Below are 22,589 nucleotides of genomic sequence, written 5' to 3'. Positions count from 1 at the left end.
AAATTATGTAAAAATAAACAAATAAATACTTGAAATCGTTTAAATTGTGGGCCCTGAATCTATAATCTATGAAAGTTTAACTTTTTGAATGGAATTATGGAAATGAAACAACTTTTCCATGATATTCTAATTTTTTGGAAAGGGTCTGTATATGGAGACTTTTATCGTGACATATGGTCCTTCAGATATTTGTAATGACTTTTTGTCAGGAGAATTTCTTCTGCACGTATGCCACTTTCCAAACTGAGGATTCATTGCTTTTCACATGGCTTTGGGCCCCTGGGCACGGATATGCGAAAAAGGCCCAACGACCTGTTTTACAGCCCGTGGCACAACTCCACCCTCAGAGTGTCAGCCACTCTGAGTCAAGACTGGCACTTGGACTTATTTCTGCATTCATAATCCATAATTATCTACCGCACTGTGCTTTCCACGTGTTGTTTTTGACTTACCAGAACTTGTCTTGTGTGTGTATGGCTTCTCACGCAGCTGTAAGATTGTATTTATGACAACTGATCAAGACAGAATAGGCCTAACTGCACACAAATCATGTCTGAGCTCCACGTGAAGTCATGAGCCTGCTGTAGCAGAGAGGTCTGTCCACTTTCTAGTAAATAGAGATGATCAGAACTAATGAATGGGGACGGATATGATACAGTATGTGTCAAGTGATGAGCAGAACTCTGCTGCATGGGTTGGGGGGGGGGGGCTTCTGCTGATGGTGATGACATTTAATCTGCTGACGAAACTAAATGTTTGACGTATAGGCGGCACCTTGACGAATGATGCGCACGCGGCACAGGGTTTGGGCGTTATAAATTGGGTGAGCACCGGGAACAGGGTCAGCCTACCAGCCCTGTAGAGACTATCCACTCCAGGACTCATCTTTCCACCTCCTCCTCCTCCTCCAGAGTCACACGGCACTCCGACATGAACAGCCACTGCAACGCAAAGGTCAGCGACACCGTGGAGGAGTTCCATTGCAACAACGGCTTCAGCGACCTCATCATAGACGCTAAGAAGTCCGCCGCGCGCCGCAAGCACGAGACGTCCCGCAAAGAGGCCGAGGACAATTCCCGCTTACCCGTGCTCCAGGCTGCCTACACCAGCATCCTCCGGGAGCTCGGGGAGGACACGGACCGGCAGGGGCTGTTGCGCACGCCGCTGCGCGCCGCCAAGGCCATGCAGTTCCTCACCAAAGGCTACCATGAGACCATCGACGGTGAGTCAACAGCTTCATCTCTGTGGGCTTTTTCTTATGCACTCGTGTAATTTATCTAATGTAGTCTAATAGTTTTCTCTCGAAAATACAGAGACCCTTGCACACTGTGATGCCGGTTTAACCATATTGTTTTAACCTTTAACAGCTGGAATCTGTAGGGTGATATCTGCATTGGTTTGCATTTACCTCAAAGGTGATTTTGCTCCTATTTATTTATTTATTTATTTAACCTTTATTTAACCACTAAGATTGAAAAACTATTCTACAAGAGAGACCTGGCCGAGGGAGCAGCCAATCAGGGCACATTAAAATGCAACAAATACAACAAAAATCTACAATAAAACAACAAGTATTCAAACATAGTCAACAAAAACAAGCACGTCTGTCACCACATTCTTTATGAGGCCCTTAAATTCATTGATGGATGTAAGTGTTTCTAATATTTAGATCTTTTTGAAGATTGTTCCATGTCCAAGGTGCAGAGTAGGAAAATGCAGTTTTCCCCAGATCTAAAGCATCCACTTGGAGCTAGCGTGGGAACTACCAGAGCTATATGAACACCATTATATGAACTAGAGATTTAGATTTGGAGGGGTTTATTTACAGCGGTAATGCCCCAAATCAAGTTGTTCCAGCTTCACAAGTGATGAGATTTTATGGTTTTTCTGTGCAGGAGCGTAGTTTTGTTTGAATGTTTTGGGGGGCGCATATGAAAGAAGGGTTTCAGGAAATTTTGAGCGCCAAACACTTGCAGAGTTTGCATGTTCTCCCGTGTCAACGTGGGTTTTCTCCGGGTACTCCAGCTTCCTCCCACAGTCCAAAGACATGCAGGTTAATTGGTGACTCTAAATTGTCCGTAGGTGTGAATGTGAGTGTGAATGGTTGTCTGTCTCTATGTGTCAGCCCTGTGATAGTCTGGTGACCTGTCCAGGGTGAACCCCGCCTCTCGCCCAATGTCAGCTGGGATAGGCTCCAGCCCTCCCATGTGAATAATCGAAGTGGATATTTCTTGAAACGTGTGTTTGTGCCCCCAGACATCCTGAACGACGCCATATTTGATGAAGACCACAGTGAGATGGTGATTGTGAAGAACATAGACATGTTTTCGCTGTGTGAACATCACCTGGTGCCCTTTTTTGGCAAGGTAAAGCTGTGTGGGTGTGGGTGTGTGAGGGGGCTATTGTAAGACATGCACGTGGCGTGTTTCTGGGTTGAAACCAAATAAATCACCATTCATTCAGCATTTGAATCACTAATGTTTACCATCCTTTGCTCTGATTGTATGACCTCTGCTCTCGTTGGCTGACCTCTCGTTCCAGGTTCACATTGGGTATATTCCCAACAAAAAAGTGGTGGGACTGAGCAAGCTGGCAAGGTAACACACACACACACTACCCTCCTGCTGCCACTGTGGCTGTATGTTTCTGGCGTTAGAGCTGGGTGACTGCGTTCTTCTGTTATTCCAGCGCATTGACCTGGAGGATTAAGTCTAAGCCCGGTGGCCATCATCTAGTCCCCTCATCAAGCACACTCACAGTCACAAGTCTGAACTCTATCCGCTCTCGAGCCATGAGAAAATCCCTTCGGACCTGTGGGAATCACCCGTTATAATCACAGCCTTTTTGTCTGGCTCCTTCTTCCTCCCTTTCCTAAAATATCACACCGTCTCTGAACACACAAACCCAGAATAACAGTAATAGAGTCACTGGGTTTTTTGGACGAATCTTCCACGACAGATTCAGAGAGTTCTGTAGGGTGAATCATTCACAGATGAAGGGTCTGTACAGTTGGATGGCCAGAGTAGAGGCCGGGGGTCAGGGACTGATGTCACTCTGTGTTTATCAAAAGATTACTCATTATTATGCCCGATCTTTAATCAGTACTTTTTGCTTGTGCTCTGGTTTCTGCAGGATTGTTGAGATCTTCAGTCGGAGGCTTCAAGGTAAGCAAATTATGCAATATTAATAGGATTTTCATGTAACTGCCGCAGTTTTCTTCTAATTTACCCAAGAATTTGAATGCACTCTGGTACCATCGTGTTCATATATGTCCCCATTGTTTTCTTTCAGTTCAGGAGCGTCTGACCAAGCAGATTGCCATGGGAATATTAGAGGCTGTGCAGCCAAAAGGTGTAGCTGTGGTTATTGAAGCAGCGTAAGTTCAGTGACACACACACACCACCATCATCTGAGTGATTTAAAGGTCCAGTGTTTGTTGTATCTAGGGGTGAGGACTGTAGATTACAACCAGCTGAAACTTCTCCAGGTTAGAATTCCTACTGTGCTTATTATCCAGGAGGTTTTTACTGGGAGCCGAATTATCAGCAGAGGTCTCTTTCTCACCAAAACAAACAGACCAGGTGATTCAAACTGGGACTGCACATCGCAGAGGGGGTGCTAACTTATTTGGTTGGGGTTCAGCCCACTTGACATGCTGCTGTGTTGTGCTATGGCCTATTCAAGAGCTGGAATTTGTTATTGAACGCAGCACAGGCTCCACTCCAATTGAGTGCAGCGTGTTTGACTGTGCATAGCAGCAGCCTTTTGATCGTCACTGTCCATGTGTGATCACGGTAAAACAGACAAGCTGTAACCATGGTAACAATAACTGTCAGGTAACAAACTGCGTAAGGCTCGGGTCGGGTTCGAACTTAAAAATCAGAAAGTCAGTTGGAGTCGGGCAGGGCTCAGGTTCACTCTACTGGGAATATATATATTGTACTTTTTACATTGGTTGTTTTATGTCGTTATTTGTGTACTCAGGTCTCTTTTTAAAATTAGATCCCAATCTCAACACTTACCTGATTAAATAAAGGTTTATACATATATTTTTAACCACAATGGCTGACGAGAAATCACAAAAGGCCCTGTCTGGAGCCAGTGTTTGGTTTGTCCGGTTTAGCTGTTGTAGAAACATGGTGGTGCAACATGACGATTTCTGTGGAAGAGGAACCGCTCCCTATGTAGATACAAGCGGCTCATTCTAAGGTAACACAAACACAACAATTCTTATTTTCAGGTGATTATACACCAATGGAAACATTTCTGCCAATACACCCCCCTAAATCCTCCACACTGGACCTTTAAAGCTGCCCTACTACCTCAAGGGTAAAATGTAAAAAGGTGACATTTCCTTAAAGTGAGACGAGACGACTTTTCTCAAAGCACGTCAAATGCTGCATCTGCAAATGCCATGTGTGTATGTGTTTGTTTGCAGGCACATGTGCATGGTCATGCGTGGCGTCCAGAAGATGAACAGTCGCACGGTGACGAGCACCATGTTGGGAGTTTACCTGGAGGACCCCAAAACCCGGGAGGAGTTCCTGGCTCTCTCACAGAGCGCCTAACACATGTCATTCACTCCAGGGCCTCTGAATACGGTCGCACACAGAAAGCTCTACCAGTGGGTCCGCGGTCAAACCAACAGCAGGTGACACAAATTGCTGTTTGATGCAGGAGCCGACTCTGGAGCTCACCTCAGTACACTGAAGCCTGACAGATATCAGTCTTGCTGCAGAAATCCATCACTGTGAACATTATAGGAAAATGTAAGACTCACATTCTTGGTGCCTTTGGTAGATATTTTACAGTCTTACATGGCAATATTATTGTTATGAAGTATGAAACCTAATGTTGTGACATGTCAGTACGTAAGATTTTCACTTTTTTGTTTGTTTGTTTTATGGGAATTTCATGGGTGCTTACTCCTTACATACTACTTTATTATTTAGAATCCACTGATTTTAATAATCAAACCAACAGTGTCATTTATAGATGCATTTATAAAGTCTTTGTAATATATATATGTATGATATTTCTAAGATACAAATTATATCTGTAGTCCTTGAGTAGAATAAATTATGTCCACAATAGATTTTTGGTTTTACTAATAACCACTGTAGCGCGTATGTAAAGATTCTTTGCTTAAATAAAATGGTCGAAACATTATGACAGTTGTCAACCTTTTTTTGTGAGTGTCAGTGAGAGGTAACAGCCGATGTTAACCTTGAGTCAGCTAACAACAGGAAACTGAGGCTAGAATTCACACGGGCTCACCAAAACTGGACAATAGAAGATTGGAAAAACGTTGCCTGGTCTGATGAGTCTGGATTTCTGCTGTGACATTCAGATGGTAGGGTCAGAATTTGGTGCACCTTGCTGAATCTATGCCACCAAGAATTAAGGCAGTTCTGGAGGCAAAAGGGCTCCAACCTGGTACTAGCAAGGTGTACCTAATAAAGTGGCCAGTGAGTGTCTATCAGCCAGCAGCCATCCTTGTATAATCTGTATATGACAAAACAGCTATTAACTTAAGTATTCACCGATGTCCCTGAATGTACCACACCACAGAATAACATGAGCAAAAGGACAGTAAGGTAACAGGCGAATTAGAGGATCCATAATTATATAACCAGTCATAGCTGTGCTCAGTGTAACCAGAATAGCCTGTTGTTAATATTAATCACTCTCTTCAGCAGGTGACTCAGCTAAACCGGTGTGAACGTCCAATTATTTGCTACACCCCAACAATACCTCCTGTGTATCACGTGCGTTAGGTGGAGGCAGAGGTCGATGCAGTGTGTTTGTGCTGTGATACAACAGCGTAAATCAATAACGAAACATAAAAACAAGCGAGTGCACATGTGGGTGAAGGCCTGAGGGAGAGCACGGCCTTTAAATATCAAAAGGAGGAGCCTGTCGTCAGACAACCTGTGAACTATAACCTTCATCTTCGACAGCAGTGGAGGAGGGGTCACGCTCGACAGCACAGCATGCAGTTTCCAAATGTGATTATGTAAGAGTAAACCAATTATTACAGGCATACGGGACAAATATGGGTATGCTGTGCGTAAGAGGCTAAAACTGTCCCCCTCATGGCTTCAGGCAGAGGTATAAAACAGTCCAGTCAGTGTCTTTTATCATGAATGGTTTAATTCACAAAAAATGCAACACTTGATATATTACAGACAGAAATCAGCTTTTCAAAAAGCAAAGTAGTGAATTTAAAATATACAAATAATGTAGAAGCCTCGACTAGAGAAACAGGTGATGACCGGTGGTGTATTTGGATACAACAGTGCTTCCCTGTGTACGGCCACTAAAATAGGTCCAGTGGCATTATATATTATTCTGTAATAAGAGGGCAAAGCCAGCTCCAAATCTCTGTCTTTCACAAAGGTGGGAAGAAAAACAAAAGACTCAAAGCTGTTTACTACAGAACGTGGTTAAAAACATACTGAAAATGTGACGAAAGGATGACAAACATCACAGCAGTCCCATCCTCACATCCATTATTCACTCGTAGAAATTGTCACACGGATGTCTGCTTGTAGTTCTTGGTGTCCAAAACCTTCTTTCCACACATTGCGCAGATTCCTGGAGACACAAAAAGGAGGAAAAACAGAAGAGCAATTAACAAAATATCAGTGAAGAAAGAGGAGTCTTGTGTGTTATCTGAGGACAGTTTGTTAAAGTCCACTGAAGTCATTGTGAAGTTTGTTGAACCATTTGAGAATGAAGCCATCTTCTGCTGCACTTGGACCTGCCATTCATTTGTCTTTGCTGCTTCTTGTTTGCCCACTGCGCCTTTATCGGGCCTGATTTTCTGCAGCTGAATGTAAGACACTGATGAGCTGCTGCCAGCAAATACAAATACAGTCAAACAGTTTAAGTTAAATTGACTGAACCTCTTGATTTTGTATGCAAATGTTCTCCATTATGCATGACTATTACTCAGAACTGATGTTAAAGAGCTCATCCACATATAACTAGAATTACTGGCTCTCAGTTGTAGGCCTCAGCGAAACAGTCACAGTTAACATCCATGTCTGTCCAGAGTCATATTTAGCCATGACAGTTGACAATGCCTCACACGGTCACCACAGTTTCATGATCATTGTCACCAATCCATTATTTGACCAAATGTCTCCACTTCTGAGTTATTACACTTAATAATGGCCAGAAAAGTGTTTTTTCGCAGAACATTATGACGTCATCGTGAGGTTGACCTTTTGGAAATTAATTTAATCCTTCCATCATTTTATTCTATTAGACATTTGTGTGAGATTTTATCGTAATTAGTGTATGAAGTCTTGAGTTATGGCCAAAATTATGTTTTGTGAGGTCACAGTCACCTCTGACCACCAAAATCTAAGCACTTAATTGTTGAGTCCAAGTGGATGTTTGTGCCAAATCTGAAGAAATCCCCTCGAGGTGTTCTTGAGATATCCTGTTCACAAAACTGGGACAGTTGGATGTACTGCCAAACAGATGGTTATATGGAAAACCTGAAAACATAATGCATCTGGCCGCATTAACTGCCAGCATGGAGGCCTGCAAAGCTGTTTTCTCACGTATATCTAGTGCTGTCTCAGGCGGTAGTTATACTTCTGCATTGAATTGACGCCATACCCTACGCTGTAGCCTGACGTGCACCTCCCCAGTAATGTAACTACACCTCACAGCGACGCAGACCTCCTGTCTATTTCTGTAAGCTGAAACCATTTACCTCAGTGGAAACAAAGCTTTTATTTACTTTAATTTCACAGATAAGAAACAATAAATTGTGAAGACAATAAAGCCTCCACAAAAATAGCATTTAAGTCTTGTGTGTGATTTATCCTGGCTTCATATGAGCAGAGGAAAAGTTTGCTGGCCGCTAGGCTAATTTATACAATGTAAAATGCCATAGGCTTGTGCTAATAATGTTAGCATGTTGTATTTGTGGGGAAAATGTGTCCAGATAAAGACAAGTGTTTGTCTGTGAATGCTGCGAGTTAGAGTGAAGTTGATTTGTGTACTTGTGTTTGAAATTGTCTCTATTAAGCCATGTTTAATGTGTGTTTAATGTGTGTTTTGACTCAACTAAACTTTACACCATCACACAAGTATAAATGCTCACAATGGCGTAGGCCACGAACATAGGCTATGATGTAGGGTCTGCCGCACAAGTATAAATCCCACTTAAGCATGCACATACTGTAGCTTCAGTGACAACATCTCTTTCCAGAAACAGTGCCCCAGTTCGTCTGGATAATCCACAAACTTACCTGTCCACACAGTTTTCACTGGAACTACTTTCTACTGAAGAAATAGTCCCTGATCACAGTGATGTGTGTGGATTTTACAGGCTAACGGACACTGAACTCTCAGACAAAGATATCTCAAAATCTGGCCAAACCCCAAGCAAACACTTCTTTTTTGTAATGGCGACCCAACCATTCAAAAGTGATCTGTTTGTTACAGGAGATGGCACCAATATGTTCGGACAGGTTGGTATTCTCAGTACAGAAACCATATCAAGTCATTTCTATAGAAAGGCTGAATCCCTTTTCAAGCTTGACCCCCTTCCACTGATCTTGGTCAGATATCGCGTTTTTCCACCTGGATTTTTTTTCACATGTTCAGAAATCTCAAACACAATACCTTTTTCTGTTCAGTATGGAGTCCTGTATGTGTGTGTTCATACCTTTCTTGTATGCACAGCCCTGGCAGTAATGCGATCCAGACTGATGAACTGAGCTCTTGCAGATCCTGCACGTAGCAAAGCCCGTCTTGCTGTATGGGTCAAACCTGCGAGGGAGATGCATTACAGATACATGATTAGAGATGCACCAATGTGTGTTTTAGCCATGCTAGCAACACAGGTCTAGGGGAAAAATGTACGTGCATAATGTTAATGTGCAACAATCAGACTGAGCCGATAAAAACTATGTTTGTGTGACTTCTTGTAAACAAAAAACACAGATGATGGTGATTTAAAGTCGGACTTTAGTGAGCTACTCACCTGGCTTTCTTGGAAGTCAGGATCTTGTTTTCATTTAGCTTACGGCCACCACCCTCTGAGTGAGAGAAGGAGCTCAGTTAAACATCATCATCAGAGTAACACGACATCATAGTATGTGACAATTAAAAGAAAAAGAGAAATCCAAAACAGTACTGAAGATGTGTTATTTAATCTAAAAAAAAATTCCTTTTAAAAACTGTAAGGCAACAAAATAGAGAACGCCAAGAGGGGTGAACACTTTCACAAGCCACTGTAAATGACATTAGTGACACCTCAAGTACACTGGTGATATGAACCCAAGTTCAAGCTCGTGTCCTATTTGACTATCTTAGTAGATGAATACACATTTACAGAGATAAACAACATATCACTTGTACTCTTTGCGATTTTGTGTATATGCTTGTCACAAACTGTATTTGGGTGTGTTTACTCTTGTGCCCGTGGAAATCTGAACTCTTGATCAAAAAATAAGCTGAATATCTGAGGTATTCCTTGTCACCCACTGAACAAACAAGAGGTAGTTCATTTTATATTTGTTCTTTTAAAGAATGTGGAACAAAAACACATTTCTTCATTTGCATCTGTAGAACTGAATCATCTCCCTCCTGGCCTGAAGGCTAAAAAGGTTCACATCAGGGAGCATATTCAAAGTGGCCAGGAAAAGATGGCGTCTCAGTAATTTACATCTTGATTTGTATCGTGGAGAGCTAAGGACAAGTTGGCTTTGACTCTCCGCCATTATGCTTATGATTAGCTTGCTCCCAATGTAGCCATACATACATACATATATGAGCTATGTGCAGTGGCAATATTAACAGATTAAAAACATATTTCCAGTGAATCTGTGTCCTCGGTTTACCTGTTGTGTTCCGTGCTCCATCCTTCCAGGTGTCAGGTGTGATGACTTTACCGAGCTTCTTCTCGCCTGAAATAATAAGTAACACAACATTTGTAGAGACAGTAACAAACTCATTGAAGAAATAAAGTCGTAGAGTCAGGTCAGTAGCTAACGAGTGCAGTTAGCATTCACATAGCGTTAGCTTTGAAACAATCTTCAACCCTCATACACGGCACAAATATAGGTTATATTTAAAGATAGAAAAGATTTAACAGGATGATACGTACACTTTTCGCAAACCATCTTTCCCCTGTGTTTTTTTAAACCGATATTTTTCAACGGTTGGTCAAAATAGAGATACAAATATTGGCTAAATCTTAGCTTGCTCAGTTGATGTTTGTAAACTTCCGGTCGCTTCTTCCTCGTTCTCGTACTTGCAAGAGATTGATTGGTCAAAGCTGTGACGAACTCACACTTCATTGGCTGATACGGACGTCCATCACGGAAGGTCCCAGTAAAACTTCACTGCCCTCCTCTGATTGGTTAGAGGTAGGTTTGACGTCTGAGGTCAGAGCCCTTCTTTTTCAAAATAAGAGTCCACTGAAAGTGGCCTATGCCCTTGATACGTGATACGGGTCACATCCTAGATGCACATGATATAACAGTATTTGACAGCAAATTAGGTACATCATATGTTAATTACATTAAAGAAAAATCCTGAAATAAATAAACCAGAAATAATCATACACGCAAAAATGTGCTGCATTTCCTGTATGAAAGGTGCTATATTATGGAAGCATGTTGCATTCACTGAGTAAATTTTAAAAAAAAAGAAATCGGCACATTATCTCTTAATTACGGGATCTTATGTCGTAATAAGGCCTCTTGCTGATACTGTAGTAACGTTGACGTTGACTGATTACTAAAGTGAGTCCACCGAAAGACAGAAAGACGATACTTCCGGTCAACGTTTTTCAGAATAAAAGCATTATATCTGTCAACTACGAAAGCAAATTGAGATAAGTCGTAATTACGAGGTAAGATATTGTATTGTTAATTAAATGTCCGAATATATTAATATAATATCCGAAAAAGTATTTAAAAATCTGCCCATAATATTATTCATAAAATGTCCGAAAATTGTTAATAAAATGTCCCACAAATAATAAGAAATTATGTGGAAAATTATTTTTAAAAATGTCCGAAAAATATTCAAGACTACCTAACTGCAGGCTCTCCAAATATTAATAAAATGTCCGAATATTACTCATGAAATGTCCGACATATAATTAATGAAATGTCGGGAAAGAACAAATCAAATGTCCAACAAATTATGAATAAAATGTCCGAAAAATTATGAATAAAATTTCAGAAATATTATTAACAAAATGTCTGAGAAGAAATAATAAAATGTCCGACAAATTATGAATAAAATATCTGAAAAAATATTAATAAAATGTCCGAAAAAATGTTTATTAGGCGATAATGTGTCGATTTATAAAGTTTTTTATTATTATTATTATTATTATTATTATTATTATACTTTTCATTATTTTTACTATTATTATTATTATTATTATTAAGACCGTGTAAGATGTACGGAAGCGCACTGCATTCACCGAATAAACATAAAATCGACAAATTATTTCGTATCATCACGATCTCGTAATTACGATATGTGTCGATTTTTCGTAGTTTACACATATAATGCTTTTATTCTGAAAAACGCTGACCGGAAGTACAGTCCTTGTGTTTCTTGGTAGACTCACTTCACAAAACAGATAACGTTAACGTTATTACGGTATTAGCGAAAGGCTTACTGTAGTACATCATCAGGATCTCGTAATTGATAAGGTGTCACTTTTCAATTTCTTCAGTGAATGCAATGCGCTTCCGTTAAGATGTTGTATTTTTAAATGAAATATTATTGTGTTTTATTTCATGTCATATTGTGAGCTCAGCTTGCATTTTCACATTCAATTTCGTTGTTTATGTCCACTGACAATAGCAATAACACACCATTTTGTGACAAGATACTGTTGAACTTTTATTGTGAAGTCCAAGCGGAAGTCTTCGTCACTCCATGTTTACGGAAGGCAGGTCACTCATGGATTCAACCTACTCTGAACACCCGCTGCTACATTAACGTTTTTAAGTATTTTATTTGACTTCTGTTTATCGTTTCAGCCTCCTGTTGTAGATAGTTACACTCTCCGTCATGTGGGACCATGAAATCAGAGCCATGGCGTCCACTCACGCCATCATCGCCTCCTCGGTGTTCATGGCCACCGTCCTACCTGCGGCGCTCGTGCCGGGCTTCTCGGTGTACGGCACTCACCTGCTGTGGCTCTACTCGGTGTCCGGGGCGGTCACCGCGGTCAGTGTCGCCGTCTTCTGGCTGCTCGGCATCACACCGCCCACCAAGAAGCACACAGTGGGATACAAGGTGCTGATTTATGTTCATTGCGACTGTTCAACTAAAATACGGAAGCCGCGAGTAAAGTAGTCCGGTTAATCTGTGGTTTGACTCAGGGAAAATTGCTATAGTAATAAGTAGAGGGTTTTTGTGATCTCTTGGGACATCCAAATAAAATATTAAAAGTATACCACTATATACTTATAGGACTGGGGCCATTATGGCGTATAGGTGTACCTTTAATATATGATGCAGCAGCAGGGTATTAGGACATTACTGAAACATTACGATTGGAATTTCTCCCAGGTTGGGCCCATTTTTTATTTAGATTGACTGGACTAAAAGTCCTGCATTCAAGAAGAAAAAGCACAAATGAAGGTAGAGAAGTACAATCAGCAATATGTACTTTAAGTCTGAACAGTAAAAGTACCGACTGCAGTAACGACATTATTTCCCAGAGCTGGATATTAGCGCCACCCACAGGCCAAATGCTGATAAAATATGGAAGTGGCTGCTCTTTTTGCTTCACTCAACAGCCCACACAGTTCATTTCCACCCTGTTACTACTGATATTATCATATATTGCATTATCACATTGTTAATACTGATGCATTAATGTGAAAGTAGCATTATAAAGTAGCTTGTTGGGGTCAGCCCCCTCAAAAAGGGCCTCACAAGGCAAGTTTATTCAAGTCAGAAACACAAACAGTTTAACTGCCACGTAGGCTTACAGTGCAAAAGTCAAGAGACATGATATAAAACAGGAAAATGTACAATTGGGAGTGTAAAAAATAAAAGAAATATGTAAAAGTATACCTGTTTTTAAATTGGAATACCTGTATAGTAGGGGTGGGAATCACCAGAGGATCCATCCACTGGGTCGCAGGGCAGGAGGCTGAGCAACACTTTCCAGCTCCTCCTGAGGGACCCTAAGGTGTTCCCAGGCCAGATGAGATATGTAATCCCTGTATCCCTGTAATACCATGATGTTATTTTAGGGCCATATCGCCAACGGCTAAGACCATTTCTCAAGGGAGTGAACTTTTCGGGCCCGAGAGACGTTCATACCTGGGTATCAAAGGCTCTGACTTTCACTCTTAAAACTTTCACGGACTTTTCACGTGATTTATTCCTTTACCTGTTTCTTTCCGCAGCTGTCTCGGTTGTTTCGGTCCTGCCTGTACTTCTTCCTGTCGTGCCTGTTCTTCCACACTGTGGTTGTTCTCTATGGAGCCCCGCTGATTGAGTGAGTAGCTGCTGTACCTCTACAGTATGTTTGTATACTGGAGAGATAAAACAGTAAAGGTGGAGCTGTTGCCCGTTTTTGAGATTGCATTAGGTTCTATATCCTGTAATTATCCACTCCTAAGAGGTCCTGCTTTCTTTGCTCCGCTGTATCGACGCAGTTTCTGCTTGTATCAGCCATACTGCGAGCCTCACATTTCTCCTGTGTGTTTCAGGTCGGCCGTAGAGACGTTCTCCCTCTCTGTGCTGCTGACCTCTCTCACCACGCTGAGGTGCCTCTGTGTCCTCGGCCCCAACGTCCAGGCCTGGATACGAGTGTTCAGCCGACATGGGTGAGCCTTTTCTTTTCCCCCTGCTCCTTGTCCTTCTGTTGTTATGTTTCACGTGCTTCTCCCATGTCTCTAAATTGAGTGTACTAACTGTTGTTGCTCTGTCTCTGTCTCCAGAGCGATGTCCGTGTGGGACACCTGTCTGCAGATTACAGTGGCCTGCACAGTGGTAGGAGCCTGGGTGGGAGCCTTTCCTATTCCTCTGGACTGGGACAGGCCATGGCAGGTCAGCACACACACAGAGGAAATCCTCTCACAATATATAAAAAGACATATTTATGCCTTTACTGCTTTTTAAAATCACAGTACGTGCACAACATGATAAAAGCATGTCCCTAATTATGAGTTTCTATAACTTGTGTACAATGTTTAAAATAATAGGAGTATTTTTTCTGTTTGATGTCCCCTGGCGTACGGCTCAGTTTCACCTCAGTTTCCTCTGTTAACAAGAAGCCCGTTGTTTCCATCATCCAACAGTATTAAATACAACCTCCATAAGTCTGAGATTAGGATTTAAAGCAGTAACCATTAAATGTTTTATTCAATTCAAGTCTTTTAAATGACAAAAAGGAAAAAGATTAATGTTCTCATTGTAAAGGGAGTTCAGAGGGAGACAGTTGTAATTGGAGCATAACTCCGAATGACACCGTTGTACTGTTGGATTTACAAGTTCTTCTTTACATTACAAGTGGAGACATGGTGGGGACAAACTATGACCCTGTCAAACAGTTAAGCAGGATTTATACTTGTGCGGCAGACCCTACGCCGTTGTGAGCATTTATACTTGTGTGTTGGTGTGTCTGTGTCACTCTGCAATTACTGTGAAGTGCTGTAAAGTTTAGTTGATTCAAAACACACATTAAACATGGCTTAATAGAGACAATTTCAAACACAAGTTATAATGCGGAATATATTCATCGACATGGAGCCCACATTGAGCTGAAACCATTTCCCTCAGTGGAAACAAAGCTTTTATTTACTTTAATTTCACAGATAAGAAACAATAAATTGTGAAGACAATAAAGCCTCCACAAAAATAGCATTTTAAGTCTTGTGTGTGATTTATCCTGGCTTCATATGAGCAGAGGAAATCTCCGCTTGTTGCTAGGCTAATTTATACAATGTAAAATGCCATAGGCTTGTGCTAATAACGTTAGCATGTTGTATTTGTTTGGAAAACGTGTTTAGTATAAGACAGTTGTTTTGTCAGTGAACCTTGTGAGTTGTAATGGAGCTGGATTATGTACTGTTACCTTTGTTAAATGTTGCTGTTGTCCCTGGCTTCATATGAGAGGAGGAAAAAGTCCGCTAGCTGCTAGGCTAATTTATACAATGTAAAATGCCATAGGCTTGTGCTAATAACGTTAGCATGTTGTATTTGTGGGGAAAATGTGTCCAGATAAAGTCAAGTGTTTGTCTGTGAATGCTGCGAGTTATAGTGAAGCTGATTTGTGTACTTGTGTTTGAAACTGTCTCTATTAAGCCATGTTTAATGTTTGTTTAATATGTGTTTTGAATCAACTAAACTTTACAGCACTTCACAGAAACCTCCGCCACCAACTAGTGTTTAGCATAGGGTCTGCCTCACAACTATAAATCCAAGCTCACACTTCATTAACGTGAACGATCAGACTCACGCGCTCTTCCTCTTGTAGGTTTGGCCTGTTTCCTGCAGCCTCGGCGCCACGATCGGCTTCCTGACCGGACTCGTTGCAGCTCCCGCGTGGATCCACTATCACCGCAAACAGCTCACATACAAGTGCAAGTGATGGACAGACGTGTACGTTTGTGTGTTTGTGACCACGGGGACATGTCTCATATTCCTGCTGTTTTCCTTTAACTTTATACTGATTATTTATTGGGAACATTCACTCTGTTTGCCACCTGTAGGAAAGATGATTTTGTAATAAAACATGATGGTATAAGCAATATTATTTTGTACCCTTGAAGGCTGAATATGTTCCTGAAGATTTTTGACATGAATAAAGTATTGCTTCTTTCTTGGAATTTTTTGAATAAAGGGTCAGGTTTTCATTCAGTACAATTACTCCTTAGTACAAATTTGAGGCACTTTCCATGAGTGTTTTCCTCCCACACCACTTTAAACTTCTACTCTACAACGTTTCACTTCACCACACTTTTCTTACTTTACAAATTAAGATTTTTGCACACAAAACATTAAAATGTCCAAGTACAGCACAGTATTTTTCATTTTAAAAAAAAAACATTTAATGGATTCAGCTTCTCAAATGTGTGAATATTTGCTGCTTTTCTTTTTAATAATTGAGTCTATAAATGCTAAAACCTGTAGGTGGTGCTGTTGGATCACCACCTGAATTGTGTGTGTGTGTGTGTGTGTGTGTGTGGGTGCAGAGAGTTTAAATGAAGGCAAGAAATCAAACCTCACACTAATTTGCAAAGTAATACAAAGTAATCAGTATCATGGTTGGGTGGTCATTTATTGATGGAGTTGTTGGGGAAAGTTAGAAAGTTAAAAAAGTGTAAACTCTGCAGAGTGTACTCCCATCCTCGCACGCACACACACACACTCACACAGGCGCCGTTCTGCACCTGCGAGCTGACTACTGATGAATACTGTTCCTTTTTAAACAGCCATTAATCTTGCTCCAACTCTATTTCAACACCGTCCTCCCTCTCAAGCTCCCGTTCTCATTCCAGCTTGTTCACATCCTCGGGCACCCATATTGATTCACTCTCATTTTAGGGACATTAATTTTCCTCCTTTCATGTCGCCCACATCCCTGGTTCTCCCCTCGCAGCCCAGTAAGCACAATAACTTACATTTTCTGCATCATGGTGTCAAATTGTGGAGTAAATGAAGGATGTTTGCGCAGTCTAGACTCTTCTGATAGAATACAACTTAGGTAATTACAAGGAGGGGGGAAAAAAGAAATGTCAGTCATCTTTGCAGTGTGAGTGGGATCGTTGGACAGTTTCAGCACAGAGCCAGGGGCAGAGCCGCCCGCTCGCCCCGTGTTTGAACTCTTGCGTAACGTAGTTGCCAGGGAAAGCTGAGAAAAATAGCCTGAAGGAAAAGGAGAGAAAGAGGGGGAAATGCATTTTCAAAACCCATAAAAGAAGAGAGGGAGTTTCAAAGCCTTTTAAGTAGCCCAGATACACTTATGACACCAATCAGCACACCTTTTTCATCCCTCAATCCCTCCATCCATCTCTGTGATGAAACTCAATATCACCACATGCTGTTCCCTCCATTACCCTGTGCTTTTTTTTCTACTTTCCACCTCCTGATATGTTATTACCTGTGGAGAGCAAAGGAAGTGGCCGGCAGAGCCCTCGGAGAACAAAGGGTGTGATCTAACTGATTTCCCTGCCAACCTCCATGATGACTCATATGTGTCACCGCACTGGGTATGTCACATCTGGTGGGTTTTGTTTTTTCTCTTCTTTTTTTTTTTTGGAGTGTCTCATTTTTGTCCCTTGAGGTGTTCTCATGAGTGCACTCGATGTACGTCGAGGACAGGAATCTGGATGGAGTTGCTTTGTTTGTGTACTCAGCTCCAGTTGCGGCCCTCTCGTCTGCGAGACAAGAGGAAGGCCGTTTGCTCAGCCCACAAAAGCTGCTGCTTTACAAATTACTTTCCTCGTTCAATCTCGGGGAACTTTATTTATTCATTGTTTGTTCTCGGGCTGTGCTATTGTAGCAGGGCATTGCGAGGAGAGGTAATTTGTCACTCCCAGCACCTCTCCTCTCCCCAGCCTTTCCTGCGAGGCTGCTGCTGTCGGCATGAGCTGTTGCGTTTCTGCAGAGTGTCCTGAATTAAGATGCATACCCTGCTCTCTGTGGCAGATCACTGGAAATCAAACCTGGCTTAATATTTTTCAGTAGTGAATCAAATGACTGGGCAAAAAAAAGATTGCTGAGAACACAGAGTAATAACACCCAGCTCTGCAGATTTTTTTTATTTAGCCATTATCTTGGCTTTACAGCCGGCAGATTAAATTTAAGGTTCAGTCTCACAGCTCTTATTAACTCCAGCTGGAGCAGGCAGCTGTTTTCACCAAGTTCTGATAAATCCTTTGAACACAGCCGAACGGCAGATTGACAAAGGGAGCTGGTGAGGAAAGTCAAACATCTAAAAAGCTACAAAGCCAGATATTTTTCTCGGGAGTTGGTGGAAGCCAAACTGTAGGGAGAAGCACAAACAGGACGCCATATGAATGCTAATGTTGCTCCGTGTCTGCGTGATGTGAAAATAGTTTGCTAACACCAAGCAACTTTATAAGTCAGGGATCTGTTGGTGGTAGTTTTACATCTGTCATCTGTTTATTGATGTTCTTCTGCCCTCTAGTGGTAACAAATCAATTAGTGCAACTTTAAGTAACATAAAGGGGAATTAACTATAATTTACACAACATTTTAATTTATCTTTTATTTTAGTGTATATACCCAAATACCCAAGCCAGAAAAAATGTTCATGTTGTACACTTTTGTAAACCATGTGTCACAGTGGGCACTTTTCATCCTCCATACTCGCCATCTCCTCAGCTCATTCATTAATCTACCATACACCCCGCCTCCTCACCACACCTACCTGCCAGCCTATCGCCTGTCCACTCATTTCCCGCTCCTGCCGGTCCACCACACCCACTTCATCAGGCTAACGCCCCTCACCTGTGTATCATTACCCCCTGTCACTATAAAGAGGCCTGCATTACACACACACCTTGCCAGATTGTTTTTCGCCTATATGCAAGACTTTCAAGCATCCCTGACTTAAACCACTCTGCCCTTCTGGTTCCTGTTCACTTGTTTCCTGCGGCTGTCTGGAAAGACCGTCCCTCAGCTTTCCAAAGTGAGTTAACTGGTTCAGTCCCCTGTGATCTTCTGAGCTGTTGTGAGGCTGCACACTTCGCTGAATCCATGTGTCATCGCTGCTGTCGAGCTCTCTCTTATCCACGGCTGGCTTCGCATCCGTAAGACTGCTTTCTCAGTGAGTACTCCTGGTTTTGGAACCTCAGCACTTGGTTATAGATTGGAAAAGATCATGTTTTGGCTTAAAAATGAAATGTGATGAAGGGTCGCTAAACAAACAATGTTGTTGGTCTGAAGCTTGGCTTGTCTTGCCAAGTCACCTCCAGGTGACAAAAGTTAGCTTATAAATTACTTAACTTTAGAAACGTCGATGCAGTTAGAAAATATTAGCATGCTAACATGCTAAATTAAGATGGTGAATATGGCCAATATTCTGTTAGGAGAAGTTAGCCTTTGGGCAGAGACCCCTTTCTTGGTTAGGGTTAGGAAGTAGATCATTGTTTGGGTTATAATGAAAAGATTTCTGTCCAAAAGGCAAACTTCTTCCATGTGTGGCAAATATGGTGAGCGTGCTAGCATTTAGCACGCAGCATCTCCGTGCCTGAGTACAACCTCACAGAGCCGCACGTGTCTGTCTTTTTTTTTAATAGAATTAAACAATATTACATCAGCAAATCCAAAAATAAATGCCTATATTCAAACCCTCAACTCATCAAATTTTCCATTTGAGCCCGGGCTCTATCAAAGTCGTCGAAATCTGGCGCTTGGGCAGTGACTAGCGGCATCAGAAACCAAAAAAAAGTGTCCTTTAACATCTTCATGATATGCGGACGGTTGCCGTTATAGTTTAACAGCGCCAGGGGGACACCTGGTGGGACAAGAATGAAGGTTAAGGCGGTGAATCCTGGTGGTGAATTTCCTAAATCTGTTGTTGCCTAAACCTACCCATGTGTGTTTGTTTTTGAAGGAAAAAAAATCAGCAATTTGCGGTGTTGTACCAACATAGTGCTTTTATTTTGAAAGAGACTGTATGTAAATGTAAATTTCCTGTGAAAACAGAAGTGTATTTTGAAAGAAGACAATGCATGTAACGGGCAGAACTTGACACGGTGTCCGAGAACGTCAACAACAGACGCACCCAGGGTACCTTGCACATCATATGTGGACGTGGAAAGTCCAAACGTCAATATGTGACGAGGTCGGAGTGAGAATGTGTTGTCCATTCTGACTCCACTCAAACACAGAATTTAAATAAAAATACAAAGTGGCTTTACTACAAGAAAAGAGAAGAAGAACAAAGAAATAATACAATAAAAAAAAAGATGAAATCAGTGTCTAAGCCTCCACCTCATCCTTTCGTTTACACTCTCATGCTCCTCTTGAGAAAATATTTTTTCTGTCTACTTACACATATTTTTTTTTATGACATTCTTTCATCTCTGCCTCTCATCTCGATGAGCAGGCATTCCAGTGCCTGAGTCTCATTTTCTGTCCAATCATCACTGCAGTCTGGGTCCAGCAATACAGTCTGTGTTGTGATAAAGTTGTGAACAGAATACAAACCACAGACCTGTGATGTTCCCAATATAACAGTGAGTTTTCATTCAGAGTTGTTGGATTATGTGGCATGTTCTAGCGTGCCGTGATCTCCCCCGCATGATTTATGGTTTTCTGTTATAAATGTTTAGTTTGGGTCAGAAAATCCCCCAAATAATCATGCTCAAAGCCAGTACATGTTTAAGTTGAAATATTGTGTTTCTGATGTCCCTCAGACTTATAGATAGATTACCCGTCTTCACCTTCAGACTCAATATGACCACAGAGAGATGCAAAGGAACTACAGAGACACAAAATGACCAGAAAAAGACAAAAAAATCTCAAAGACACACAAATTAATATGTAAAGAGACGCACAATGATAACAAAGACAAGCAAAGAAATGTAAAGAGACAAAAAATGACCAAAAGAGGCACAAATAAATATCAAAGACTCACAAATCAATCCGTAGAGACACAAAACAGCTACAAAGAGACAAAATGACCACAAATAGATGCAAAGGAACTGAGACACAAAAAAGACTACACAGAGACACAAACAAAAATACACAAGTGTACATTAAAGACACACATCAACCAGTTAAAAAGCCGCAACCGACGATAAAAACATGCAAAGGAACTGCAAAGAGACACAGACCGACTACAAAGAGACAAATGACCACAAATAGATGCAAAGGAACTGAGACACAAAAAAAGACTACACAGAGACACAAAACAAACAAAAATACACAAGTGTACATTAAAGACACACATCAACCAGTAAAAAGCCGCAACCGACGACAAAAACATGCAAAGGAACTGCAAAGAGACACAGACCGACTACAAAGAGACAGAAAATGACCACAAAGAGATGCAAAGGAACTACAGAGACAGAAAATGCACAAAAAGACACAAATATCCCTCAAAGACACACAAACATTAAAAGAGACACAAAATGACAACAAAGACATGTAGAGGAACCACAAAGAGACACAACATGACCACATAGAGACACAAAATGACTACAAATACAAGCAAATAAGCTACAACAAGACACACAACAACTACAAAGACACAAAATTACCTCAAAGACACAAATAAACCTTATAAGAGATGCAAAATGGCAACAAAGACATGCAGAGGAACTACAAAGAGACACAAAATGACCACAAAGAGACACAAAATGACTACAAAAACAAGCAAAGGAACTACAAAGAGACACAAAATGACTACAAAAACAAGCAAAGGAACTACAAAGAGACACAAAATGACCACAAAACCAAGAAAAGGAACTGGAAGAGACACAAAATGACCACAAAGAGACACAACATGACTACAAAAACATGCAAAGGAACTACAAAGAGACACAAAATAACCATAAAGTCAAGCAAGGAATTACAAAGAGACACAGATCAACCACAAAGACACACACAAAATGACAACAAAAACATGAGAAGGAACTACAAAGAGACACAAAATGACAAAATGACCACAAAGACAAGCAAGTAAGCTACAAAGAGACACAAAACAACTACAAAGACACACAAAATGACGACAAAGAGACATAAAATGACCTCAAAGATATGCAAAGGAACTACAAAGAGACAGAAAACGAACAAAAAGACACAAATATACTTAAAAAAATACACAAATCAACCTTGTAAGAGACACAAAATGACAACAAAGACAAGCAGAGGAACTAAAAAGATGACAAAGACAGAAAATGACCACAAAGAGACACAAAATCACCATAAAGACAAGCAAGGAACTACAAAGAGACACAAAATAACCACAGAGACATAAAGCAATCAAAGAAGACACAAATATACCTCAGAAACACAACATGACTACAAAGAGAGACAAAATCACAACTACAATAGGACACAAAACCGTGACAACAAAAATAGGCAAAAACCAGTACTAAGTCTGGCACCTATGTAGCAGAGGTGGTGGGGCCTTTTGCATGTCTGTGCCCAGGGGCCCATTGTCTCATAATCCCCCCATGCTCAGATGGTACAAATCTGACAAGGGACAATAATAAAAGTGCTGAAAGCAACACATCATTTTCATTTTTCTACAAGGTAAGAATCAGAATAATTTGAACGCTGAAATAATTTTACAAACACTGGCTTTTACAGCTTTGTGAGCGGGACGGTAAAACAGAGTAGACGTGCTTTGTGGTACAAGATGTTATCAGTTTCCTCGTGTACTCATCTGTTACTGAAGAAGAGGGATTACATTTTCAGTTTTCTCCCAATAGATCACACCCATCCTCCACTCAACAACCTTCTCCTCACACTCTCATCCTCCCCCTCCTCACACCTTACTTGCTTCCTGTTTTTTTTTTGCCTCTCCTTTTGCCCCCGTTTCCTGTGTGCATGCCCCCCTCCCCGTGCGAGCTTCATTAACAGTTGGAGAGCTGTGT

The 22,589-nt window shown here is 41.2% G+C and overlaps 3 protein-coding genes across 3 annotated transcripts; 2 read left to right on the top strand and 1 right to left on the bottom strand.

Annotated features, from left to right (window-relative positions):
• Positions 1 to 764: 764 nt before the first annotated feature.
• On the top strand, positions 765 to 5,167 carry gch2 (GTP cyclohydrolase 2). The gene is made up of 6 exons (XM_050060026.1): positions 765 to 1,222; positions 2,257 to 2,366; positions 2,542 to 2,597; positions 3,133 to 3,164; positions 3,292 to 3,376; positions 4,439 to 5,167. Exons 1-6 carry the CDS (start codon positions 931 to 933, stop codon positions 4,566 to 4,568), a joined length of 705 nt encoding a protein of 234 aa, XP_049915983.1. The 5' UTR covers positions 765 to 930; the 3' UTR covers positions 4,569 to 5,167.
• A 964-nt stretch (positions 5,168 to 6,131) lies between these two features.
• On the bottom strand, positions 6,132 to 10,288 carry cript (cysteine-rich PDZ-binding protein). Its single transcript, XM_050060029.1, has 5 exons — positions 10,133 to 10,288; positions 9,867 to 9,932; positions 9,008 to 9,062; positions 8,690 to 8,793; positions 6,132 to 6,597 (listed from the first exon to the last, which is right to left on the bottom strand). The coding sequence occupies exons 1-5, from the start codon at positions 10,146 to 10,148 to the stop codon at positions 6,533 to 6,535; spliced, it is 306 nt and encodes a 101-aa protein (XP_049915986.1). The 5' UTR covers positions 10,149 to 10,288; the 3' UTR covers positions 6,132 to 6,532.
• Positions 10,289 to 11,905: 1,617 nt separating this feature from the next.
• Positions 11,906 to 15,842, top strand: pigf (phosphatidylinositol glycan anchor biosynthesis, class F). Its single transcript, XM_050060027.1, has 5 exons — positions 11,906 to 12,291; positions 13,416 to 13,507; positions 13,722 to 13,838; positions 13,953 to 14,061; positions 15,491 to 15,842. The coding sequence occupies exons 1-5, from the start codon at positions 12,064 to 12,066 to the stop codon at positions 15,602 to 15,604; spliced, it is 660 nt and encodes a 219-aa protein (XP_049915984.1). The 5' UTR covers positions 11,906 to 12,063; the 3' UTR covers positions 15,605 to 15,842.
• Positions 15,843 to 22,589: the final 6,747 nt, after the last annotated feature.

The sequence above is a fragment of the Epinephelus moara genome, chromosome 13 (genome assembly GCF_006386435.1).
Source record: "Epinephelus moara isolate mb chromosome 13, YSFRI_EMoa_1.0, whole genome shotgun sequence".
Taxonomy (NCBI): domain Eukaryota; kingdom Metazoa; phylum Chordata; class Actinopteri; order Perciformes; family Serranidae; genus Epinephelus; species Epinephelus moara.
The sequence above is the reverse complement of the archived record's forward strand: the minus strand, read 5'-3'. Positions and strand labels throughout refer to the sequence as shown.

What these genes read in the sequence shown, in the direction of transcription:
- gch2 (XM_050060026.1), top strand. Translation starts at nt 931, where the DNA reads ATGAACAGCCACTGCAACGCAAAGGTCAGCGACACCGTGGAGGAGTTC. An exon ending in GGACTGAGCAAGCTGGCAAG is followed by an intron (nt 2,598 to 3,132) that starts GTAACACACACA and finishes TGGTTTCTGCAG; the next exon opens with GATTGTTGAGATCTTCAGTC. An exon ending in GCTGTGGTTATTGAAGCAGC is followed by an intron (nt 3,377 to 4,438) that starts GTAAGTTCAGTG and finishes GTTTGTTTGCAG; the next exon opens with GCACATGTGCATGGTCATGC.
- pigf (XM_050060027.1), top strand. Translation starts at nt 12,064, where the DNA reads ATGTGGGACCATGAAATCAGAGCCATGGCGTCCACTCACGCCATCATC. An exon ending in AGCACACAGTGGGATACAAG is followed by an intron (nt 12,292 to 13,415) that starts GTGCTGATTTAT and finishes TTCTTTCCGCAG; the next exon opens with CTGTCTCGGTTGTTTCGGTC. An exon ending in TATGGAGCCCCGCTGATTGA is followed by an intron (nt 13,508 to 13,721) that starts GTGAGTAGCTGC and finishes TGTGTGTTTCAG; the next exon opens with GTCGGCCGTAGAGACGTTCT.
- cript (XM_050060029.1), bottom strand. An exon ending in TGGAGCACGGAACACAACAG is followed by an intron (nt 9,063 to 9,866) that starts GTAAACCGAGGA and finishes TCTCTCACTCAG; the next exon opens with AGGGTGGTGGCCGTAAGCTA. An exon ending in GGGCTGTGCATACAAGAAAG is followed by an intron (nt 6,598 to 8,689) that starts GTATGAACACAC and finishes TTGTGTCTCCAG; the next exon opens with GAATCTGCGCAATGTGTGGA.